The 18,318-nt window shown below is 50.0% G+C and overlaps 7 protein-coding genes across 7 annotated transcripts; 4 read left to right on the top strand and 3 right to left on the bottom strand.

Moving 5' to 3' along the window:
- The first annotated feature begins 1,380 nt into the window (after positions 1–1,380).
- On the top strand, positions 1,381–4,396 carry argEF (bifunctional acetylglutamate kinase/N-acetyl-gamma-glutamyl-phosphate reductase). The gene is made up of 3 exons (XM_026776458.1): positions 1,381–3,957; positions 4,021–4,261; positions 4,328–4,396. The coding sequence occupies exons 1-3, from the start codon at positions 1,528–1,530 to the stop codon at positions 4,381–4,383; spliced, it is 2,727 nt and encodes a 908-aa protein (XP_026623383.1). The 5' UTR covers positions 1,381–1,527; the 3' UTR covers positions 4,384–4,396.
- Positions 4,397–4,991: 595 nt separating this feature from the next.
- Positions 4,992–8,379, top strand: BDQ94DRAFT_181673 (Rad21/Rec8 N terminal domain protein). Its single transcript, XM_026773947.1, has 7 exons — positions 4,992–5,604; positions 5,698–5,734; positions 5,804–5,944; positions 6,012–6,146; positions 6,216–6,702; positions 6,760–7,329; positions 7,391–8,379. Exons 1-7 carry the CDS (start codon positions 5,586–5,588, stop codon positions 8,159–8,161), a joined length of 2,160 nt encoding a protein of 719 aa, XP_026623384.1. The 5' UTR covers positions 4,992–5,585; the 3' UTR covers positions 8,162–8,379.
- A 76-nt stretch (positions 8,380–8,455) lies between these two features.
- On the bottom strand, positions 8,456–8,776 carry BDQ94DRAFT_148887 (uncharacterized protein). The gene has a single exon (XM_026767270.1). The coding sequence runs from the start codon at positions 8,741–8,743 to the stop codon at positions 8,588–8,590; it is 156 nt and encodes a 51-aa protein (XP_026623385.1). The 5' UTR covers positions 8,744–8,776; the 3' UTR covers positions 8,456–8,587.
- Positions 8,777–10,009: 1,233 nt separating this feature from the next.
- Positions 10,010–12,086, top strand: BDQ94DRAFT_148888 (uncharacterized protein). Its single transcript, XM_026767271.1, has 4 exons — positions 10,010–10,339; positions 10,431–11,312; positions 11,372–11,666; positions 11,724–12,086. Exons 1-4 carry the CDS (start codon positions 10,271–10,273, stop codon positions 11,750–11,752), a joined length of 1,275 nt encoding a protein of 424 aa, XP_026623386.1. The 5' UTR covers positions 10,010–10,270; the 3' UTR covers positions 11,753–12,086.
- On the top strand, positions 11,709–12,351 carry BDQ94DRAFT_75652 (uncharacterized protein). The gene has a single exon (XM_026776459.1). It carries the CDS (start codon positions 11,948–11,950, stop codon positions 12,275–12,277), a length of 330 nt encoding a protein of 109 aa, XP_026623387.1. The 5' UTR covers positions 11,709–11,947; the 3' UTR covers positions 12,278–12,351.
- A 917-nt stretch (positions 12,352–13,268) lies between these two features.
- Positions 13,269–14,861, bottom strand: BDQ94DRAFT_75657 (uncharacterized protein). The gene has a single exon (XM_026776460.1). The coding sequence runs from the start codon at positions 14,723–14,725 to the stop codon at positions 13,376–13,378; it is 1,350 nt and encodes a 449-aa protein (XP_026623388.1). The 5' UTR covers positions 14,726–14,861; the 3' UTR covers positions 13,269–13,375.
- Positions 14,862–15,570: 709 nt separating this feature from the next.
- Positions 15,571–18,100, bottom strand: BDQ94DRAFT_148891 (methylisocitrate lyase ICL2). The gene is made up of 6 exons (XM_026767272.1): positions 17,601–18,100; positions 17,253–17,541; positions 16,791–17,203; positions 16,311–16,734; positions 16,005–16,258; positions 15,571–15,950 (listed from the first exon to the last, which is right to left on the bottom strand). The coding sequence occupies exons 1-6, from the start codon at positions 18,019–18,021 to the stop codon at positions 15,943–15,945; spliced, it is 1,809 nt and encodes a 602-aa protein (XP_026623389.1). The 5' UTR covers positions 18,022–18,100; the 3' UTR covers positions 15,571–15,942.
- Between the last annotated feature and the right edge of the window lie 218 nt (positions 18,101–18,318).

Here is an 18,318-nt window from a genome sequence, read left to right on the forward strand (position 1 = left end):
CGCTATGAGCCGGTTTGGAGATCGAGGCTATGCCACATGATTCCATCGACGGTGAAGATGTAAATGATACTCCGGTGCTTCCTCGTGTTCAAGTATCAGTGCTGTTTTGTTGGTTTTGGTCTCCTATGTTTGCCCCTTGTCCTTTTCTTTTTCCTTTTTTTCCTCATGTATTTCCTTTGTGCCTTTCCTTTTAGCCATTAATGGACCTCTGCTCCAGATTACACTCCGAGTACACTGCGAGTATAGTACAGGCAGCCTAATTCGTCCTTTTGAGACTTGCACTTCCATAGGGAGAAGGGGGAGAGAGGAGATGGAGGGACCTGACGAGAAAGACGGTCAGGGCACTTATGTGGCCATAAATCCGACCCCATCGTAGCTGAGACACGGGTAGATTCTCGTATTGCGGATACTACTACGGAGGAGATTACCAGCCATGGATAAACCCGCACCCCACGCAAAAAGCAAAGGGAGGAACGGTCGGATGAAGAAGACCGAAGGGATGAGATGTGGACCACATTAATATGGACTCTGGATACCCAGTTGTACGTGTTAGGTAAAGGGAGGATCAGATAACGAAAAGGCTCCATCTGCACTGACGGATTTGACACCTGTGGCCTGAGTCGTGCTGGAGCACGACTCCAGCGACTCAGGCCGGTGATAGGCTGTCGGCAGTTAGCGAGATCTGATAACAGCATCAGGAGTTATTATTGATTGATGAAAATTGATCACAGGGGATCGCCGGGATCCATATGCTGGTTTCCATTACGTGTGTCTATGGGAAAGAGGGAAGCGAGGTCGAGATGGGAGCGAAGGCGACCGGAATTGGAACCGGCTTGAATAATGTGGTGAGTCACTTTCGATACCCGGCTCCGAAAGTCGCAGCCAAGCCAGCGTTTCGGGCACTTGTGCGGACTGGCGTTTATCCCTCGACTGTGATCTGTTGAAAGCCGGGTTTTGCGCAATTTATTCCAGTGGCCAGATCAAAATTCGCTCACATACAGTGACAGGTTCGACGAAGGTCCAGGTGCCCCTGGTGAGCTTGTGAAAACAGCCTAAAAAACGAGGCCCGCGTGGGGAGAGATATAAAGGGCGCTCCCGAACACGGCAAAGAGCGACATTGAAAAAGCCTTTATAAAACCCCAAGGCTTAAACTTAACCAAAAGGGCAGAAGAGGTCACGGCCGAAAAGTCAAGTAAAACCCACCCACGAACAGGGCGATTGCGGCCAGCCATTGGGTCGGGGCCAACTAGTGAGTAATAATTCCCCTCCCCAAAGGGCGCGCGCCCGCTCCGAGGTGTGGCCGATAATCTCTATCTGGACGATCAAACTCTTTGGGGGTTGCGGCAAATTCCCTGATGAACCCGCACTACTACCTCCGCACAACCTTTTTTCCCTCTTCGTCACTTCTCCTCTCAACCACCGTCACTACTGCTACTACTACTACTTAACTCCCTCTAACCTCCCATCTCCCCTCTTAGGTCTCCCTCCCTCGACCTTCCTGTCCGACTAGGCCTCCGAAGCTGCCGCATGCTGGCTGGCAATATGTTCTCCCTTCGCACCGCCGTGCGGAGAGCTTCCTCCAGCAAGCCCCTCCGCGCGTTCTCCGCACAGCATGCTGTTTCCTCTGCTAGACTGGGCGGCGCCTCTGCTCGTCAATCCCTGAAGGCCTCTGCGGTTCCCCTGTTGCAGAGTCGTCACTACTCCCGTGCTGCTGACCCCCAGCTTTCCTCCACCCGCTCTACCGTTGTCCAGCTGCTGAGCAACATCGGTTCCAAGCGTGAGGTGCAGCAGTATCTCTCTCACTTCACCTCCGTTTCCTCCCAGCAGTTCGCTGTCATCAAGGTTGGCGGTGCCATCATCACCGAGCACCTCCAGACTCTTTCCTCCGCCCTTGCCTTCCTGAACCATGTCGGCTTGTACCCGATCGTCGTCCACGGTGCTGGACCCCAGCTCAACCGCATGCTGGAAGACGCCGGCGTCGAGCCTCAGTTCGAAGACGGAATCCGGGTCACCGATGGAAAGACACTGGCTCTGGCCCGGAAGCTGTTCCTGGAGGAGAACCTGAAGTTGATTGAGGAATTGGAGCGCATGGGTGTCCGGGCGCGCCCTCTCAACGCGGGTGTCTTCACCGCTGATTACCTGGACAAGGACAAGTACAACCTGGTTGGCAAGATCAATGGCGTGAACAAGAAGCCAATTGAGTCTGCCATTGAGGCTGGCTGCCTTCCCATTCTTACGTCTATGGCCGAGACTCCCGATGGCCAGGTTCTGAACGTCAACGCTGATGTGGCTGCCGGTGAGTTGGCGCGTGCGCTCCAGCCGCTCAAGATTGTTTACCTTGCCGAGAAGGGTGGCTTGTTCAACGGCGACACCGGTGAGAAGATCTCTGTGATCAACCTCGACGAGGAGTACGATCACCTGATGACTCAGTGGTGGGTCCGTCACGGTACCCGCCTGAAGATCAAGGAGATGAAGGACCTGCTCAGCGACCTGCCTCGTACCTCCAGCGTTGCCATCATCCACCCTGCTGATCTGCAGAAGGAACTCTTCACCGACTCCGGAGCCGGTACGCTGATCCGCCGTGGCAACAAGGTTCACGTTAAGACTTCTCTCTCTGACTTCGAGGATCTCGAGAAGCTCAAGGAGGTCCTGGTTCGTGACCGCGAGGGCCTGGATGCCCGCGCTACTGTTGACCGCTATGTTGAGGGCTTGAAGGAGCGTGACTTCAAGGTCTACTATGATGAGCCTATGGAGGCGCTGGCCGTTGTCCTGCCCCCTCAGAAGGATGCTACTTCTTCCCTGGCTCACTTGGCTACCTTCACCATCACCAAGTCCGGCTGGTTGACCAACGTTGCCGACAACGTCTTCGCTTCCATCAAGAAGGACTACCCCAAGCTTGTCTGGACAGTCAAGGAGGACGATGAGAACCTGACCTGGTTCTTCGACAAGGCCGATGGCAGCCTCAGCCGTGAGGGAGAGGTTCTCTTCTGGTACGGTGTCGAGAGCGGTGATGAGGTCAAGCAGCTGGTGCAGGAGTTCAACCAGCACGGTCGCCAGATGTTTGGAGACATCAACCTCGAGTCGAGACTGCACCGTGCTGCCCAGGCCGCCACTCACATTGGCAAGGGTTTTGGTGCTAGCGGCGCTTCTGCTGAGCAGAAGCGTGCCTTCTCCTCTACCAGCAATGCTCTGCGTGCCGCTCGTTCTGCTCGTCCGATGGTTCCTGTGCAGACTGTCAGAACCTACGCCACGACGAACCCCAACCCCCCGTTGGGAGAGAAGAACATGTCCAACACCCGCCCCTCCAAGGTTGCTCTGATTGGAGCCCGTGGTTACACCGGCCAGGCTCTGATCAGTCTGCTTAACGCTCATCCTCACATGGATTTGCGTCACGTCTCTTCTCGCGAGCTGGTTGGTAAGAAGCTGCAGGGTTACGACAAGCGTGAGATCATCTACGAGAACCTCAGTCCCGATGATGTTAAGCGCATGTCCTCCAACGGAGATGTGGACTGCTGGGTCATGGCTCTGCCCAACGGCGTTTGCAAGCCGTTTGTTGATGCCGTGGACCAGGGTGCTGAGAAGGGCAACGTGATCGTCGACCTGAGTGCCGACTACCGGTTCGACAGCAACTGGACCTACGGTCTGCCTGAGTTGGTCAGCCGTTCCAAGATTGCCCAGGCTACCCGTATCGCCAACCCTGGGTGCTACGCTACTGCCGCTCAGATTGGAATTGCCCCCCTTGTGCCCTACCTGGGTGGCCAGCCCACTGTCTTCGGTGTTTCCGGCTACTCCGGAGCTGGCACTAAGCCCAGCCCCAAGAACGACGTGGACAACCTCACCAACAACATCATTCCCTACAGCCTGACTGATCACATCCACGAGAAGGAGATCAGCGCGCAGCTTGGCACCAGCATTGCGTTCATCCCTCACGTTGCTGTCTGGTTCCAGGGCATTCACGTATGTTACCCTTGTTTCTATGCTATCTAATCTCGGTTTGAGTCGAAGCTGACTTCTATACAGCACACTATCAGCATCCCCTTGAAGGAGGAGATGACCTCCCGCGACATTCGCAACATCTACCAGGATCGTTATGCCGGTGAGAAGCTTGTGAAGATCGTTGGCGAGCCTCCTTCCGTCAAGGCCATCGCTGGCCGCCACGGCGTTGAGGTTGGTGGCTTCGCTGTCCACTCCAGCGGCAAGCGGGTCGTCGTGTGTGCTACCATTGACAACCTGCTCAAGGGTGCCGCCACCCAGTGCCTGCGTAAGTCCCTCGGTCCAACAGTCACTCAAGTCACAGATAGGATTGAAGCTAACATGCTCGCTACAGAGAACATGAACCTTGCCCTTGGCTACGGCGAATACCAGGGCATCCCTCTTGACTAGGTGTCTCCTATATGTTAAATACACCTCATGTACTATGATCTGGTCCCGGGGTAGGTATAGAACCCCATCCCATACGGGGGCTTATTTTTTTGGAAATCGAGAAAATCGTCCTTCGTGTTTTAAGTTCTGGTTTGATCTTTCTTGCGTGTCTCATACCCCACGTGCATCTTTCTGGGTTGCTATGGGTTGGAGATAATTGTAGCAGCATTTACCTCTTCCTTCATTTTCCATAGTCAACTTGATTTTTTTCTTTCACTTCTTTCTCAGTTATCAGCTCTTTCGTCTATAGATCCCTGGCTTCTTCGGTTGTTGTTCTGTATTGCCACAATTGTGTTGTCTTAATGGACACTGAAAAGCACCTTCCCTGTACAATGTGGGTTTATTGAATTTCTTGATGCTGGTTCAGTGTAGTAATATAGAAAGGGGATAAAAATGCTCACATAGTTTGATTCGAGTAACCGTTTGCCTCTTCAGCGCGGCGTTTATTCCACGATAAAGCTAGCCCGATAAAATGCGCATGCAGTTCGAGTATCCTCTGGTAAAATGAACTCAAACTCCATCGTATGTCAAACATTCCCCGTACACCTTGTTGTTTTCCGTCTTTATACAGTAGTGAGTAGTTTCTGAGTTGACTGCGATGCTCTGATGTTGTATCCTCATTACTACCTGCTACAGATTCATTCGTGTCCCAGTGCCTTCCAGCTCCACCAACATCTGCTCACACTCCGACTCTACCCCCTCAGTTCTCCTTGTCGGTATTTGATCACCTTGTCTCATCAGCTAAGCCCCACCATCTATCTATCTTGCTAGTCAGGCCATCTCACCCTTATCCGTCTAACTACTTTATCCTGCGCGCTCTTGCTCCAGCAGTGACTGGTTGTCATACTTCCGACCACACCGAAAGACAGCTAGTCCAGCCAACAAGCACATACAGTCGGAGCCAGAAGCTGGAACTGCCTTTCCCGGTGCAGGAAGTTCCAACGCGATCTAGTTCAGCTGGGCTGATCCCATTCAAAGTAAAACCCGGTCAAATTCCACTCAAACCACCGTTTGCTAATCACTTCGCCGCGCGATTCCCAGATACAAATCACTGTTGAAGCATCCCTGCGCGTCTAGGTCACTGACAGTGGTTCATAGATTGAGTACCAGCCTGAGGGACGCGTCGAGAGCCGTTTCTCAAGGCGCATAAGGCGCGAGTCGATATGTTCTATAGCCATGAGAGTAAGTGAATCCAGAGCTGGACTTGCCTTGCACTTCATGTGGCATTGAGGATGTAAATATTGAGTGATTGTGCTGATTGACTTCTCCTGATAGTTCTTACTTCTCCTGAACATGGAGTTGCTACGGTTTGGTGAGTTGTCGCGTTCCCCTCCTTAAATATGTCTGCTCTATTACTATACTGACATTGCAATCCTCACAGGCTTGTTGCCACCTTGGGCTCGAAATCCGTCACGAGAAAGTTGAACAAGAAGACTATACTGGATGTGGATGTTCCCAAGACGTGTGGTGTCATAATGGACCCGGTGGCGCCGATGGCTTTAAGGCTTCAAGGAAATCTGCTGTAAGATCTCCTGCTCCGCGGGGAGATGTCTGGAGATTACTTTGCTCATTGGAACGCGCTTCTCTAGGTATGGGGTGTCGAGGGTATACAGCCAACAGTGTGGATACACCCTCACCGATGTCCAAGCAATGCATGACAGAATGAGAGCTCTGTTGAAGGTTCTTCCTGGAGGGGGCCTTGACCCTACAGCAGGAAAGGCTAGGTCTGTTCTCCTGATGTCTTATTACATGCGGAATTTGCGACGGAGTCTCGATGCTTACCATTCATATAGACCAGATCAGCTCATTCTACCCTATGATCCGAGTTTCCTTCCTGAAAATAACCTCCCTGGCTTAGGACTAGATTTTTCAAGTTTGAATCTGTCGATCGATTTGAACCTGAGCCAACAATCAAGTCGGATGTGGCCTCAGACTCCTGATCTTAGCCAATCTGCTCTCTCTCAGACCGCCAGCCTGAAACTAGACTTGTCTTCTAACAGATCATTTGGGGACATAGATGGTTTCAGCGCGGTTACTAGTGTGAGTCGGTATGGAGGGATAGGCATCGATCTCGGCGGCATCGAGTCCCTCCAGTATGGTGAGGAATCCGGTGTGATCCTGCAACCTGACTTTGAATTCGATGAAGATGGAAATCTTATCGAGCTTGCTGGATCCGATCAGCCTGAGACAAGATTGCAAGGGAACATCCCAGCCATGGAAGAAAGAGCTGCAGATGACATGGAAGTTGACGTGGTAGAAAACATTGTCATGGAGGATCAGGTACGGCTCAGAAATATCTTATCAATATTTCAATTGCCTGACAAGAGTACGAAATAGCTAGTTTTGCTTGACGAAGAATTCAAAAGAGAACTATCAGGTCTAAAACCGAAAGCCGAAAACGTTGACATGCAGAAGACCACTTACAACCGCGCCTCTATATTTGACCAGGTAATGGAGGATGAAGATGCTGTGGACTCGAATGCGGCATTGCAGCAAAAGAGAAGAGGCCCCAAGGTCATTGGATTAGATGACCAAATTGCACTGCGAAACACTGAAATGGCCCAATTGAATAATAACTATGTGCAGAACATGGCAGCAGCCTCGAAGCAGAAGCAGAGAAACAAGCTTCCAACTTTGGCAAAGAAAAAGGCTGCTTTCTGGGTCTTCGGTCAAGGCATTGGTTCTGTCGGTGTGGGCGTGGGGGTGTCTCATGTCAAGCATCCATTGCATTCTTTCTCAGGGGACCAACTATATGAAAAGCTCCAGGATAAATCGAATGGTCGAGTACGCAAGCGTGTTCATTCATCGATCGAAGAAGGGGATCCCAATATCGATACACGACGGGTACGCCCAAGGGTGGAGGATGATAATCAGATCGGACGTCACGACGACAGGTTATGGAATGAGGTTTGTATATGTCGTCGTGCTCTCTATGCTTATCGGACCAAAGCTGAACTATTGTACACAGGATGTCGAATACGGTCGCAATGCACCACCCTCTCTTCGCGATGACCACTCCATCCAAATGCCATGGAACATCACAGCATCTATTCAAAGCTCTCGACAGGGCTCGTCTGCTGCGAACATCTTCCGCGGATTTGGCAGCGCCAGTGACTTTTCATCACATGGAGTTTCAGAGACTGGATTTGGAAGAGCACGCAGCCGTCTCACAAGCGCAAGTCCCCTTGCTGGCCGTGGGTTTCCTTTTGACGCTGAAGCGCTCAATGTTATCTCGATTCCTGGAAACGAGATGGGTGAGTTGGAGAACCTTGACGACTTTGACATTTCCCAGTATCTACACACCGAGCTTGCAACGGAGAATGGTGGAGCCTTTGACGAGGATCACATAATGGAAGCAGAAGACCATGGAACACACTCTGTTGTTCAGGGCCTGCAAGTACTCAATGATGACTCACAAAAGTCAACACTTGACCAAGAGAGCTTGAACCTCCTTAAGTACTTGGAATCCATATTCATGACCACGACACCTGCAAATGAAGAGGTAGGCTATGACCCGAATGTTCCAGCCGCGGAAAATCGACCAGTGGCATTCTCCACACTTCTCCCTCCGCAGAAGACCTCTCACATCGTGGCTACTCAGGGCTTCATGCATGTGCTTACACTTGCAACTAAAGGTATACTTTCGGTAAAACAAGAAGCATACGAAGACCAAAGCACTGAAGAATATGGCGTGCGATATAAGTACGGAGAGATTCACCTATGCATACCAGGATTGTAGGAGGCTACTACAGCACAACATTAATTATTCGTTATCATACCTGTAGCTGCAGAAACCCCCGTCTGTATTGAGTGCTCATTTTCTATACTATTTCCTACTCTTGCTTGTTTTGAGTAGAGACATGCACATGTCACTCTATTCTATCCATGTTTTCCTTTACATGTTGTGGGTTACATTCCTCTAAGATTCTCGAATAGCTGATCTATCAAATTTACTACTCATACTGTGTCTGAGACACCAAGCCTCCCAAATACAGTTCTAAACAAAACCTTCCGACGCCTCATACCACTATACCAGCATCGTCACCACCACCTTGTTATCAGTACGAGATCCCAAATCCACTCTTGAGCTAGCAAACTAAACCTTCCATGACAGCCTCAACTGTGAATTGGCAAATCAACGTAGAGGAAACCATCTCGATGACGTCTAAAGATACTGACAGCAAGCATACATCTGAAACAAAGAGTGCGTCCCAAGCCAAGCATGCAACACACGAACTACAAACGAAGCGACACAGTACAAGGCGTCGACAAAAGCTCGCGATTGGCCTCGGAAGATTAGGTGGGCCGGTGATCTCATCATCAGAAGATCAGGCCAGGCCAGTCTGGTCTGGTCCAACACAGAAAATGGACAGTAATATTGCAAGCCATCAAGCAACCTTTCAGAGAAACAAAAGCAGTTTTATTTAGAAGTAGTCGAAAAAACATCGTCGTTATTTTCCCCCGGGTGTAAAAACAACGGTCTCGATTAGATCCATACCAGTATGGTATACGAGAGTACTAAGTAAGTAATACACGCTTCCATTGATGGATGCCGCCGTCTACAAACATAATATACGGATAAATACAAGACGGCGTTTATCATCATAGTAATAGAATATACTGTATCCTCTACCTCCCACAGTTGAAGCACATTTCGTATTTCACTACTATCCACATTCCTTCAAGTTGCGCAAGCGGTGATGATAATGATGTTCAGGGGGTTCCTCTCCAAGACACGGCAAGACACGCGAGGTTGGCGGTGGCTGTGCCGCGCTGCGTCTTGCGTTCCTTACACAGCATACTGTGCTGTCACAAGGAGTTGTGATCGCGAGTAAGTTAATAGGACGCCCAGTTTCGATGAATTTAGATTCAAGACCCTCGTTTATGTCTCAGGTTTGCGAGTGTGGATTTATCACTGACGTCTTCTGAAGGAATACGGATGGGGACTAAATAGACAACACAGCAAGTTTACTACTTAGTATCCGCGCGGTCCGGCCGTTTAAGTGGTGGCCTTGTGAGACGCGGTATATCGAAACTGTAAATGCGCCGATCGTTCCATACCCTTACGGCGATACCAGTAATGCAGTAGTGGGATACTAAGTATATCTATCAGGTATTAGGGAACGCAATCTATAAGATGGATGTATACAACAGATCTATAATCTACAATGCTGTGGAATAATCTCTCAAGGATGACCGACTACCTGCTGCAGCTGTGCTCGATTTGTATTCCCTGCTCCGATGCATTGAATGGCCTACGCTGATAGGCCTTCAAGCCTCCGCTTATTTTGGGAACGTGGTCGGGCTTTGGTCAGCCTGCCGCGTGACAGAATTTGACTTTGGGGAAGGGAGTTTTGGGACACCCAAGGCCGGAGTTGGACTTTGTTCAAAGAAACAAAGAAAGAAGATAATGAGGGATGAATGGAGAGGAGAAGAGAAGAAGTGAAGAATTGATCAAGCCATCAAGATAGTATCATTAGTAGTGTGTACAGTAAGTTGAGCGAAACCAGTAATCTCGGTATGTTGGTTCTGTGGACGGACCCCTCGGGATCAAAATTACGCATATGGTAAGGTCTCGTCCTGACGGGCTCGCGTAACTTAACCGCCACCGTCTCGGTCTTGTCTTGTCCCCGTTTTGTCTCGTCTTGTTCTTCCAGGCCGTCAAACACTCTCTTCCTTTTCACTCTCGCTCCCCCGAGTCCTCGCTGCCTCGTTCCTCATCTTTGCTCCCTCACGACGTCGACACCCCCATCTCCATCCCCTGCAGCGCCCTTCTCATCTCTTTTCTAGTCGATTTTCTCCGGCCAATCCACCCACCATCGATTTCTTCAACCCCTTCGTCGTGAACATGGGTCGGACCGTCGACCAGGAAGTTCACGCGGCGTTCGTCGAGTTCCGCGCCAAGGAAGACGATAAGGTGCGTGACTCCTGTATTTCCCGTAATATTTCAACCCGCCGCCCAACACCAGCGTCACTGACATGACGAACCTGGTTGTTTGCTTTCGCAGTGTCTTTCCGTCCAGTGTATCTACTGCCAGCAGATTCGCGCAAAGAACACCTCGCGCCAGAAGCAGCACCTGCTTGAGTGTCCCGGTCTCCGCGGCCACACCAATCCCCAGGCCCAGTCCCAGTCCGCCCCCTCTGCCCCGAATGGCATCGCTGCTGCCAATGGATACCCTCCCACCCCGAATGGTGCTGCGGCCACCGCGCCGGGTGCTGGCCCTGGGCCCGGTGCTCTCGCGACTCCCAACGGTCCCATGATGTCGAACGGTGTCAATACTCATGCTACTCCGATGCAGACGCCATTGCAGAACATGCAGAGTCGCGCCTCCCTCCCGACATCAGGCCCAGCCGCAACCGCCTCCACGGTCTCTGCCACCCAGCAGGCAGCTCGTGCCACTCCCAAAGCGAAGCCCAAGAACTCGACCTCGAACCTTCCTGCCCCTCCCCTCGATGATGTTCATGCCGCGTTCGTGGAGTTCCGTGCCAAAGAAGAAGACAAGGTGAGCGAGGATATGGCCCACATGTTGCCTGATAGAACCCTATGTCTGACAGGAGACCACCACCAGTGTCTTTCCGTTCAATGCATCTATTGCCAGCAGGTCCGCGCAAAGAACACCAGCCGTCAGCGTCAGCACCTACTGGAATGCCCCACCTACCTCAGCGTTATGAAAGACTCGATCCCCGCAAACAACCTTCTTCATACTTTCCCCGAAGGCGACGTGGCGCGTTCCCTGCAGATCCCCGCGCCTACCCTGGAACTGGACTTCCGCATGAGCATTAAGATGAACCCGAAGGTGTCTGTTGGTGAAAGTATTTGGGGTCAACGTGATTGGGTAACATTTGTCGGTGGTCAGTGGGCTGGTCGGTGGGGTAAAGGTGTTGTTCTGGTAAGTCGTGACGCTTAATTGGGTTGCTATCATCAGCAACATACTCACTGTGCGTATAGCCTGGAGGACAAGACTCGCAAATCGTGACCAAGGAATCATCTACACATCTCCGAGCGAGCTACATGCTCCAGACCGCCGACGATCCCCCCGCATACATCGTCGTGAAAACCAACGGCTGGTTGACCGGAGCCAAGGATATTCTGGACAAGGTCAATGACCCCGGTATGGCGGATAGCATCAACCCCAATACATACAAATATCGCATCAACTTGAACATGGAAACTGGAGACGAACGTTACGCGTTTTTGAACACTCTGATGTGGATCGGAAGTGGCTGCCGCAGGGGCCACGAAGGTCAGTGCTCAACCTCGTCATCCAACCCCGAACCATTCATTACTGACACCTATGCAGTCATCTTTGATGCATTCCGCGTCAACTAATCTGCCACGATATTGCAGCTGTTTTGTCCGTTATTAAGCGAGTAGCAATTGTTGATTTCATGGGGGAAAATCGTTGTCTTGGTTGTTTTTCTTTCCTTTCCACCTTTTGATTGAGCTTCATCCTCTCTTCTGAAAGTGTGGCTTGTGTATTTATCTCTTCGGTCCATCCGCGTGGGTTTACCCTTTCCCTGGGGGATGCCTACCTACCTGCCATTACTTCCATTACCTTCACGGGTCCGCTTGATGCGTTCATTCGAGGAGATTGTCTTCGAATGTCCTATTATGACTTGTCTTTGGGTTTCCTTATCTTTTCTCTTCTTTTTTTTTTTTTTTTCCACTTCTATCTTGAGCTGTCCACTTTGTAAGGTATCCGTTGTTTCCGTGTTTCCTTCTACTTTCTCTATTACATCTCCTAGGAGCAAGATTGTCATCATGAAGATTCTTCTACAACCCTGGTCTGTTTATTTCCCTTCTACTTGTCGAGTACATTCGACGGACCCCCTCATCACAACCATAATACGTTGAGCCAAAGCGTCGAGGATACACGCTCGCATCTTGTACCTCTATTTTATTTTCCAGAATGGATATTGATTGCTACCTTTGATACAGAGTTAGGCTAGGTCGTAATTTTCAGCAGAAAAGGTTGCAATAGCTATTAGTGACTCGTGAAATCCGGATAACCACTGCGAGATAAAAAGATCAATCGATTTTGAAACTACCATGACTAGTAGGGATATGAGCTTTCCCAGTTCAGCTAATGCTGACTCGGTTATCGTCATGGGTATCAAAGCACCTGACAGGTCGAGTTATCCCAAACCCTCACGAAATAGCAGTAATGATACATTCCTGCAGAATCTCCGACATCATACGTGATATTGTATATACCAGTCTTACCAGCAAATAAAGTAGTAGCCAAACCTAGATAGATTACTTGGTATACTATACTTACTTTACCGAGCCTCGCCAAGCCCAGCTGAGGGGTATCATAACCAACCATACTTACTACTTATTGATATGATACTACGAAACTAAACCACCAATAGGAAACGTAATTAGTATGAAAATAATAGGCTAAGATCTACACTTGTACTGTAGTCCTATAGTTGGCACTATTTACCATTTTTCGCTAGGTATTTACCAACCACTAGGTTCTTATCCTCGGGGTATTTATCCGAGGTATAGGGTAAGTAGTTATTAATGATAATATTGGACTAATAGACGGAATGGATCTTGATAAGGTAGTAAGGATATTATGAGGGAAAGTAATGAGGCGGATGGGGTGATGGTAATGTTGCTAAGAGGTATTAGAAGATATTGAAGGTCTGTATTCTGAAATGCGGATGTTATGTTGGACTCTCAGGGATGTGGAGTGACAATGGATGGTAGTATTGATGGGTATTTGTTGAGTAGTTATAATAGATAGTTCTTGCTCTTGTTGCCTGGACCTTGGCAACTGGCCACATCCTTGCGTGTATGTGGTTGAAGTAGTAACAGATGGGGGAAGACGGAAGAGAGAGACCTTCATCTTAGGCACTGATATTTCGTATATTTGAGTAGTGGTATGGCAACATAGTCTGCTGAGGTTTATTCAATATAGTAGCGGAAGAAAATAGTTGTGATAGTCTACGCTCTCCTTTGTCTGTAAAATGAAGGAAATACAAGTATATCGATCCCCGCATCTTCACCAGCTTGAATCAGTGGCATAAAAGCCTGCTTGGCAGATAAACTCTCACGAGTATTCTGCCAATATGACTGGATTTCCACTTCCTCGAGATACGGAAACTTCTCTTTCCGACAAGCCACCACCTCCAGCAGATTGGATATGACTTGCTCTCTCAGGGAGTCTTCATAATGCGACAGACAAAGCCATTTCAAACTAAACGGCAAGATCTCTTTGAGCGATGATACTTTTGGTTGGTCATCACTCAAGTGGAAATTCAATAGTGTGGAGGCAGGAATTCGGAGATCCCATAGCTTAGTGAAATCCGCCAATGACCCGAACCAGTCGGTTGGGGGAACGCTCGCGTCATCATCATCATCATCATCGTCGTCGTCATCGTCGTCAAGAGATTGCTGTGTCTCCCCTCCGTCGTTCAAATGAAGGACCTGCAAGCTGTGCTTTTGCGTACAAAGCGCAGAGTAGAATGCCCGAGGACGGAAGTTCATATATCGTTCTCCCCATATTACCTGATTTGAGTGTTGATATTTGAATTTCTCGAGGTTCGCACATGATGTAACAAAGTCCGCCATGCCCTTACTGCCATTAGGGTGTGCACCAAACTCTAGTTCGACAACTGGAGAGGTACCCTTGGCAGGCTTGAAAGCCGGGTGGTCAATTTGAACGCCCATTGACTCAACCACGGAGTCCAGGCTCACGGACCGCAGAGCCGGAAGATGGAAGAAGGGGAGAAATTCAGTCTTGTGGAACCATGCTTTATTGTCGTCCGAGGAGTCAATCCCGACATCGACCAATCGCTGTAGAATTGGCATCGTGTCAAATGGCTTCTCACGTATTGCGGCGCGTGAGATAACTCGACGGAGAAATTTGGGTTGCCTTGTATAATGCATTAACAGGCTTGTCATGTTCTCCATGTGCAAGAGCAGTAAGCCAAGCCATGCATCTTGATTGCCCTCTATCAAAGCTTCCTCCCATTCTTTCGTTTCCTCCTCTGATTGGCTAATCCGATTCACAAGCGGTAGAACAGAAGTGATATCGTGATTCTCCTTATCCCATGTATAGCAGGACCACCAGTGCAACCTGAAATATTTGATGGAAGATCCTATCGCGGGGTTTTGCTGGATGGCCAAGAGAAGAGGGCGAATCTGATGTCCCTCTATCCAGACATAGTCGTAGACCGCCTTGAATAGGACTGACCGCCAACGGCGACAAACCTGGAGAAACTGGTATTTATGTTTGAACAAGACGATGTTGTCAACAATAAGGAGGAGAATCTCGTCCGGGAGGCGATTCATCCTGTCAAGCACGGCAGATCAAGGAGTTGAACAGGTCAGGCACCAAGCGGGGAAGGTTTTTTCTGCTCTGTCTGGACCCCATTTTAGCGCGAGATGTTGAACCAGACGGAAGTGGTTGAAGCTAAGCCAGCTGAGGAGGACGGGCGAAGAGGATAACGGAGAAAGAGAAAGAGGAAGCCAGTCAACTGACCAACAACAAGATGTATACATGACTTTCCAAAACCCATCCCAAGAAAGCAAAGTACCTGAAATGGTAATTACCCTGAGGTATCGGGTGTTCTGATACGTAGTATACTTTTCTGGTCCGATCTATACTGATTGATTACTGATGTTACTGTTGTTCCAGCAGATAGTTACGCGGATTAATACCGCCTTATGCCCGTACTTTGCCAGGACCCTGTATTTTATGCTTAGCGGTTCGGTTTCTCCCAGATGATCCACTCGGTGGGAAACTTACCAAGCGACATACTAAAGAACACCTCGGGAAATTCCCCGGTTTTTGCAAACTATTGTGCCGGCACAGAATCATGAAGAATCTGATGACCTGCGGCGCAGGATTTTTTTTTCTCTTACATTCTCTCAGGAGATACAGCAATCCCTTGCTGCGTTAAGGCACATTTCATTGGTAGGGAAAGACCAGCTCGGATCGCAGTGGGGCTGATAGCATCAATGCAACGAACAAGCCTTCCTAACCGAACCATGGACACATCCATACCCTTTGAGAGGAAACGGACATGTGTTGGCACGTGTTATTACTTACGCTCATTTCGAGTGGTACATACTAGACCGCAGGAGCTCGTTTTTGATTACCGATTGGTTATCAGCGAACCAGTGTGGGCTGCATATGATGTATCGCTGCCCGGCAGATTCATCCGCAAGAGAGGCTTTACAACTCTAATTTATTAACGTAAAAGCAATACCTGTGCCAGTTTCAGGATGCTGTAAATCTAGTTCGATACAATGTGACCAGATCTGAAACGGTTAGGTTACTTTCTTGAACCATAACCCCGACATATCATCAAATGATCAGATCTATTCGGCGAGGAATTTCAGCCTGTATCGTAAATACGACCTAAAGGCAGGGGCCGACACAATTAGTATGAAGCATAACTCCGTGAGTTAAGTACAGGCAAAGTCAAAAAGCTGGTTCTTCTCTACATCGCTACATTAAAGACTAACATCGAAATCAGATATCTACAATATTGACATGCCTCAGTTTAGAAGCCTATATATAGTCAGTCAGTAACTGGTGTTGATGCCACTGAAGCCGTGAACGTACCTTTCTCGGTGTTCCCCTCACCCATACTCTTACTGCTGCTGCTGCCACTTTGAATAGCTCCGAGAATGCCGTCCAGGTATGGCGCACCACTCCATTTTTGATGGGTGAGTACGTCCACCCCCAATTCCTTCTCTCGTGCCTGGACCATCCGAACATAGGCGAGCATGCCTTCGTCCTTGAACGCGCGCGAGAGTTCCGTTGTGATGGTTGCGTTGGTGTGCACTCCAGCGAGAGAGATCAGTTGCAGAACAAATCTACCCAGGTCAGCTACTGTTAACTTTGTGTTCAATAAGACTATTCACGTACCCATGTTGCGCTAGATCCCAGATGAAGGACTTCAGAGAGGCTTCGTCGAAGCCCTGACCCATCCAGTTGAATGACGGGCTCAGGTTGTAAACCAGCTTCTTGCCAGGGTGTGCAGCGCGCACATCACCTGCCAGCTTCGCAGCCTTGGCAACATCCGGATCACCTGTCTCAACCCAAAGAAGATCCGAGTAAGGTGCGAACTCCTTGGCTCGCTTAGTGGCAGCCGCGAACCCAGCACGGTAATGGTAGAATCCTTCCCGGGTGCGAGGGGTATCGCAGGACCAAACCACCGGTGTCTGGGAATAGTCGTCTGCCAATGCCCTCCGGCGGGAGATAGAAAGGTCGGGGTTCTCTTGGACGCGCTTCTTGTATGCGTCTCGAGCGGACTGAGACGCACCCTCTGCCTCAAGGTGTGCATCGACAGCTAAAGAAACCGTGATTAGCCGAGCCTAATATGGAGGAGCTACTAAGGCATCGTACCCTCATCAAAAGTGACAAGTTTGTGTCTCTTAACCCAGTCCATCTCGTACGCATCGATTTCCGAAGGAGCAGCTCCCTCTCGCTCCATGGCCTGCAAGGTCTCTGCGAGAGGTTCCACATTCTCCGTAACACCAAGGAGGAACTCGTGGTCGCGCACGTCGATAGCACTGCTAATCAGACGGCCGCTCTCCGAGTCCGTACGAGCAATGACCAAGTTCTCTGTTCCCATCATATCCCACTGGAAACGTGCCGCGACAAGCCTGTTGATGTGGTCTCCAATAGGCACAAGGACTTTGCCAGCCAAGTGACCGCATTTCTTTCCGCCGTGAAGCTGGTCCTCGAAATGAACAGCCGCAGCGCCATTCTCTGCAAAGAGCTTAGCCAGCTTCAACACGGCCGACAACCCTCCATGTCTAGATACATCAGCCAATCAATTCTCAACTTCCAAAGGATCTGACATACCCTGTGTCACCATCTGCGACAATCGGACGTAGGTAATCGACGTAGGGTGTATCCTTCCGTTGTTCGGGCGTAAGCTTCCGTCTAGCATCCCACTGCTTTCGATCGTGCAGCTGTTGGGCCTTGAACAATCGCTGGACCTGGTTTGGAACGGTATTGTAAGGATAGTCACCAAAATCGGGCGAGACCTCGTTGGTGGTAGTCAACAGAGAGGAGCATGCCCAGCCAGAGATGTACAGAACCTCCTGGTTGGGTGCCTGCTGGGTCATCTGTACTGGGTCAACGGCACCCACTGCGAGGATTTAGCATATGCAGTAGACCAAAAAAGGATGGGTTCAAGCAATGACATACTGGTGTGAACTGGTTTCCCCTCAGCTGCGCGCTCGTTCAGCAAGTTAAAAAGCTTCCTTGCCATCAACGAGCTCGGATAGGTTTGCTGCAGAGAGCCCCGTTTGCTAACCACATCTGCGGCCGAATAGGGCCGCTTGATACCCTCGAACCGCGGTGACGCCCACCACGCTTCCACATCTTTGATTTGTTGCTCATACAAGGCATCTTCAGCAGCTCCAGCCTTGTCACCAGTCGACAAGAGTTGGTATGAATCGCTCGGCAGTGCGGATGACACGAGGGGTTCAACGGGGGGCAACGTTGGTGCGGACATCCGCGGATAACCGCATGTGAACGATCGCAAGGCAAAGCGAGATGGACTGCCGGCAGTCGAAGTGAGAGTAGGGATACGTCGAGGAAGTCGACGAGGAACTGATCGAAGCATTGTCAAAACTCAAGCAAGAATAGGTAGCGAATGGCCTGGCATTGAAGGGAAGCGAGGAATGAGGAGGGATGGAGCGTCGTGATGTTGGGGGACGGTCCGTTTCTCGGTCGGCCGATCACCACCAGCCTAACCTCGGTCTGGGGGCGGCAATCCCCCCCGCTTATCCGCGGTCTATCCGCAGTCGGCACGGTGCCTTTTGTGGCTCCACAGGTGGCTGGGATAACGGTGAGGTCAAGCTATCCGTGCACTCCGTTCTCGGTAGAATCTCAATATCGAGATAGAAGTATGGATTCCTAA

The sequence above is a fragment of the Aspergillus welwitschiae genome (genome assembly GCF_003344945.1).
Source record: "Aspergillus welwitschiae strain CBS 139.54b unplaced genomic scaffold BDQ94scaffold_30, whole genome shotgun sequence".
Lineage (NCBI taxonomy): Eukaryota > Fungi > Ascomycota > Eurotiomycetes > Eurotiales > Aspergillaceae > Aspergillus > Aspergillus welwitschiae.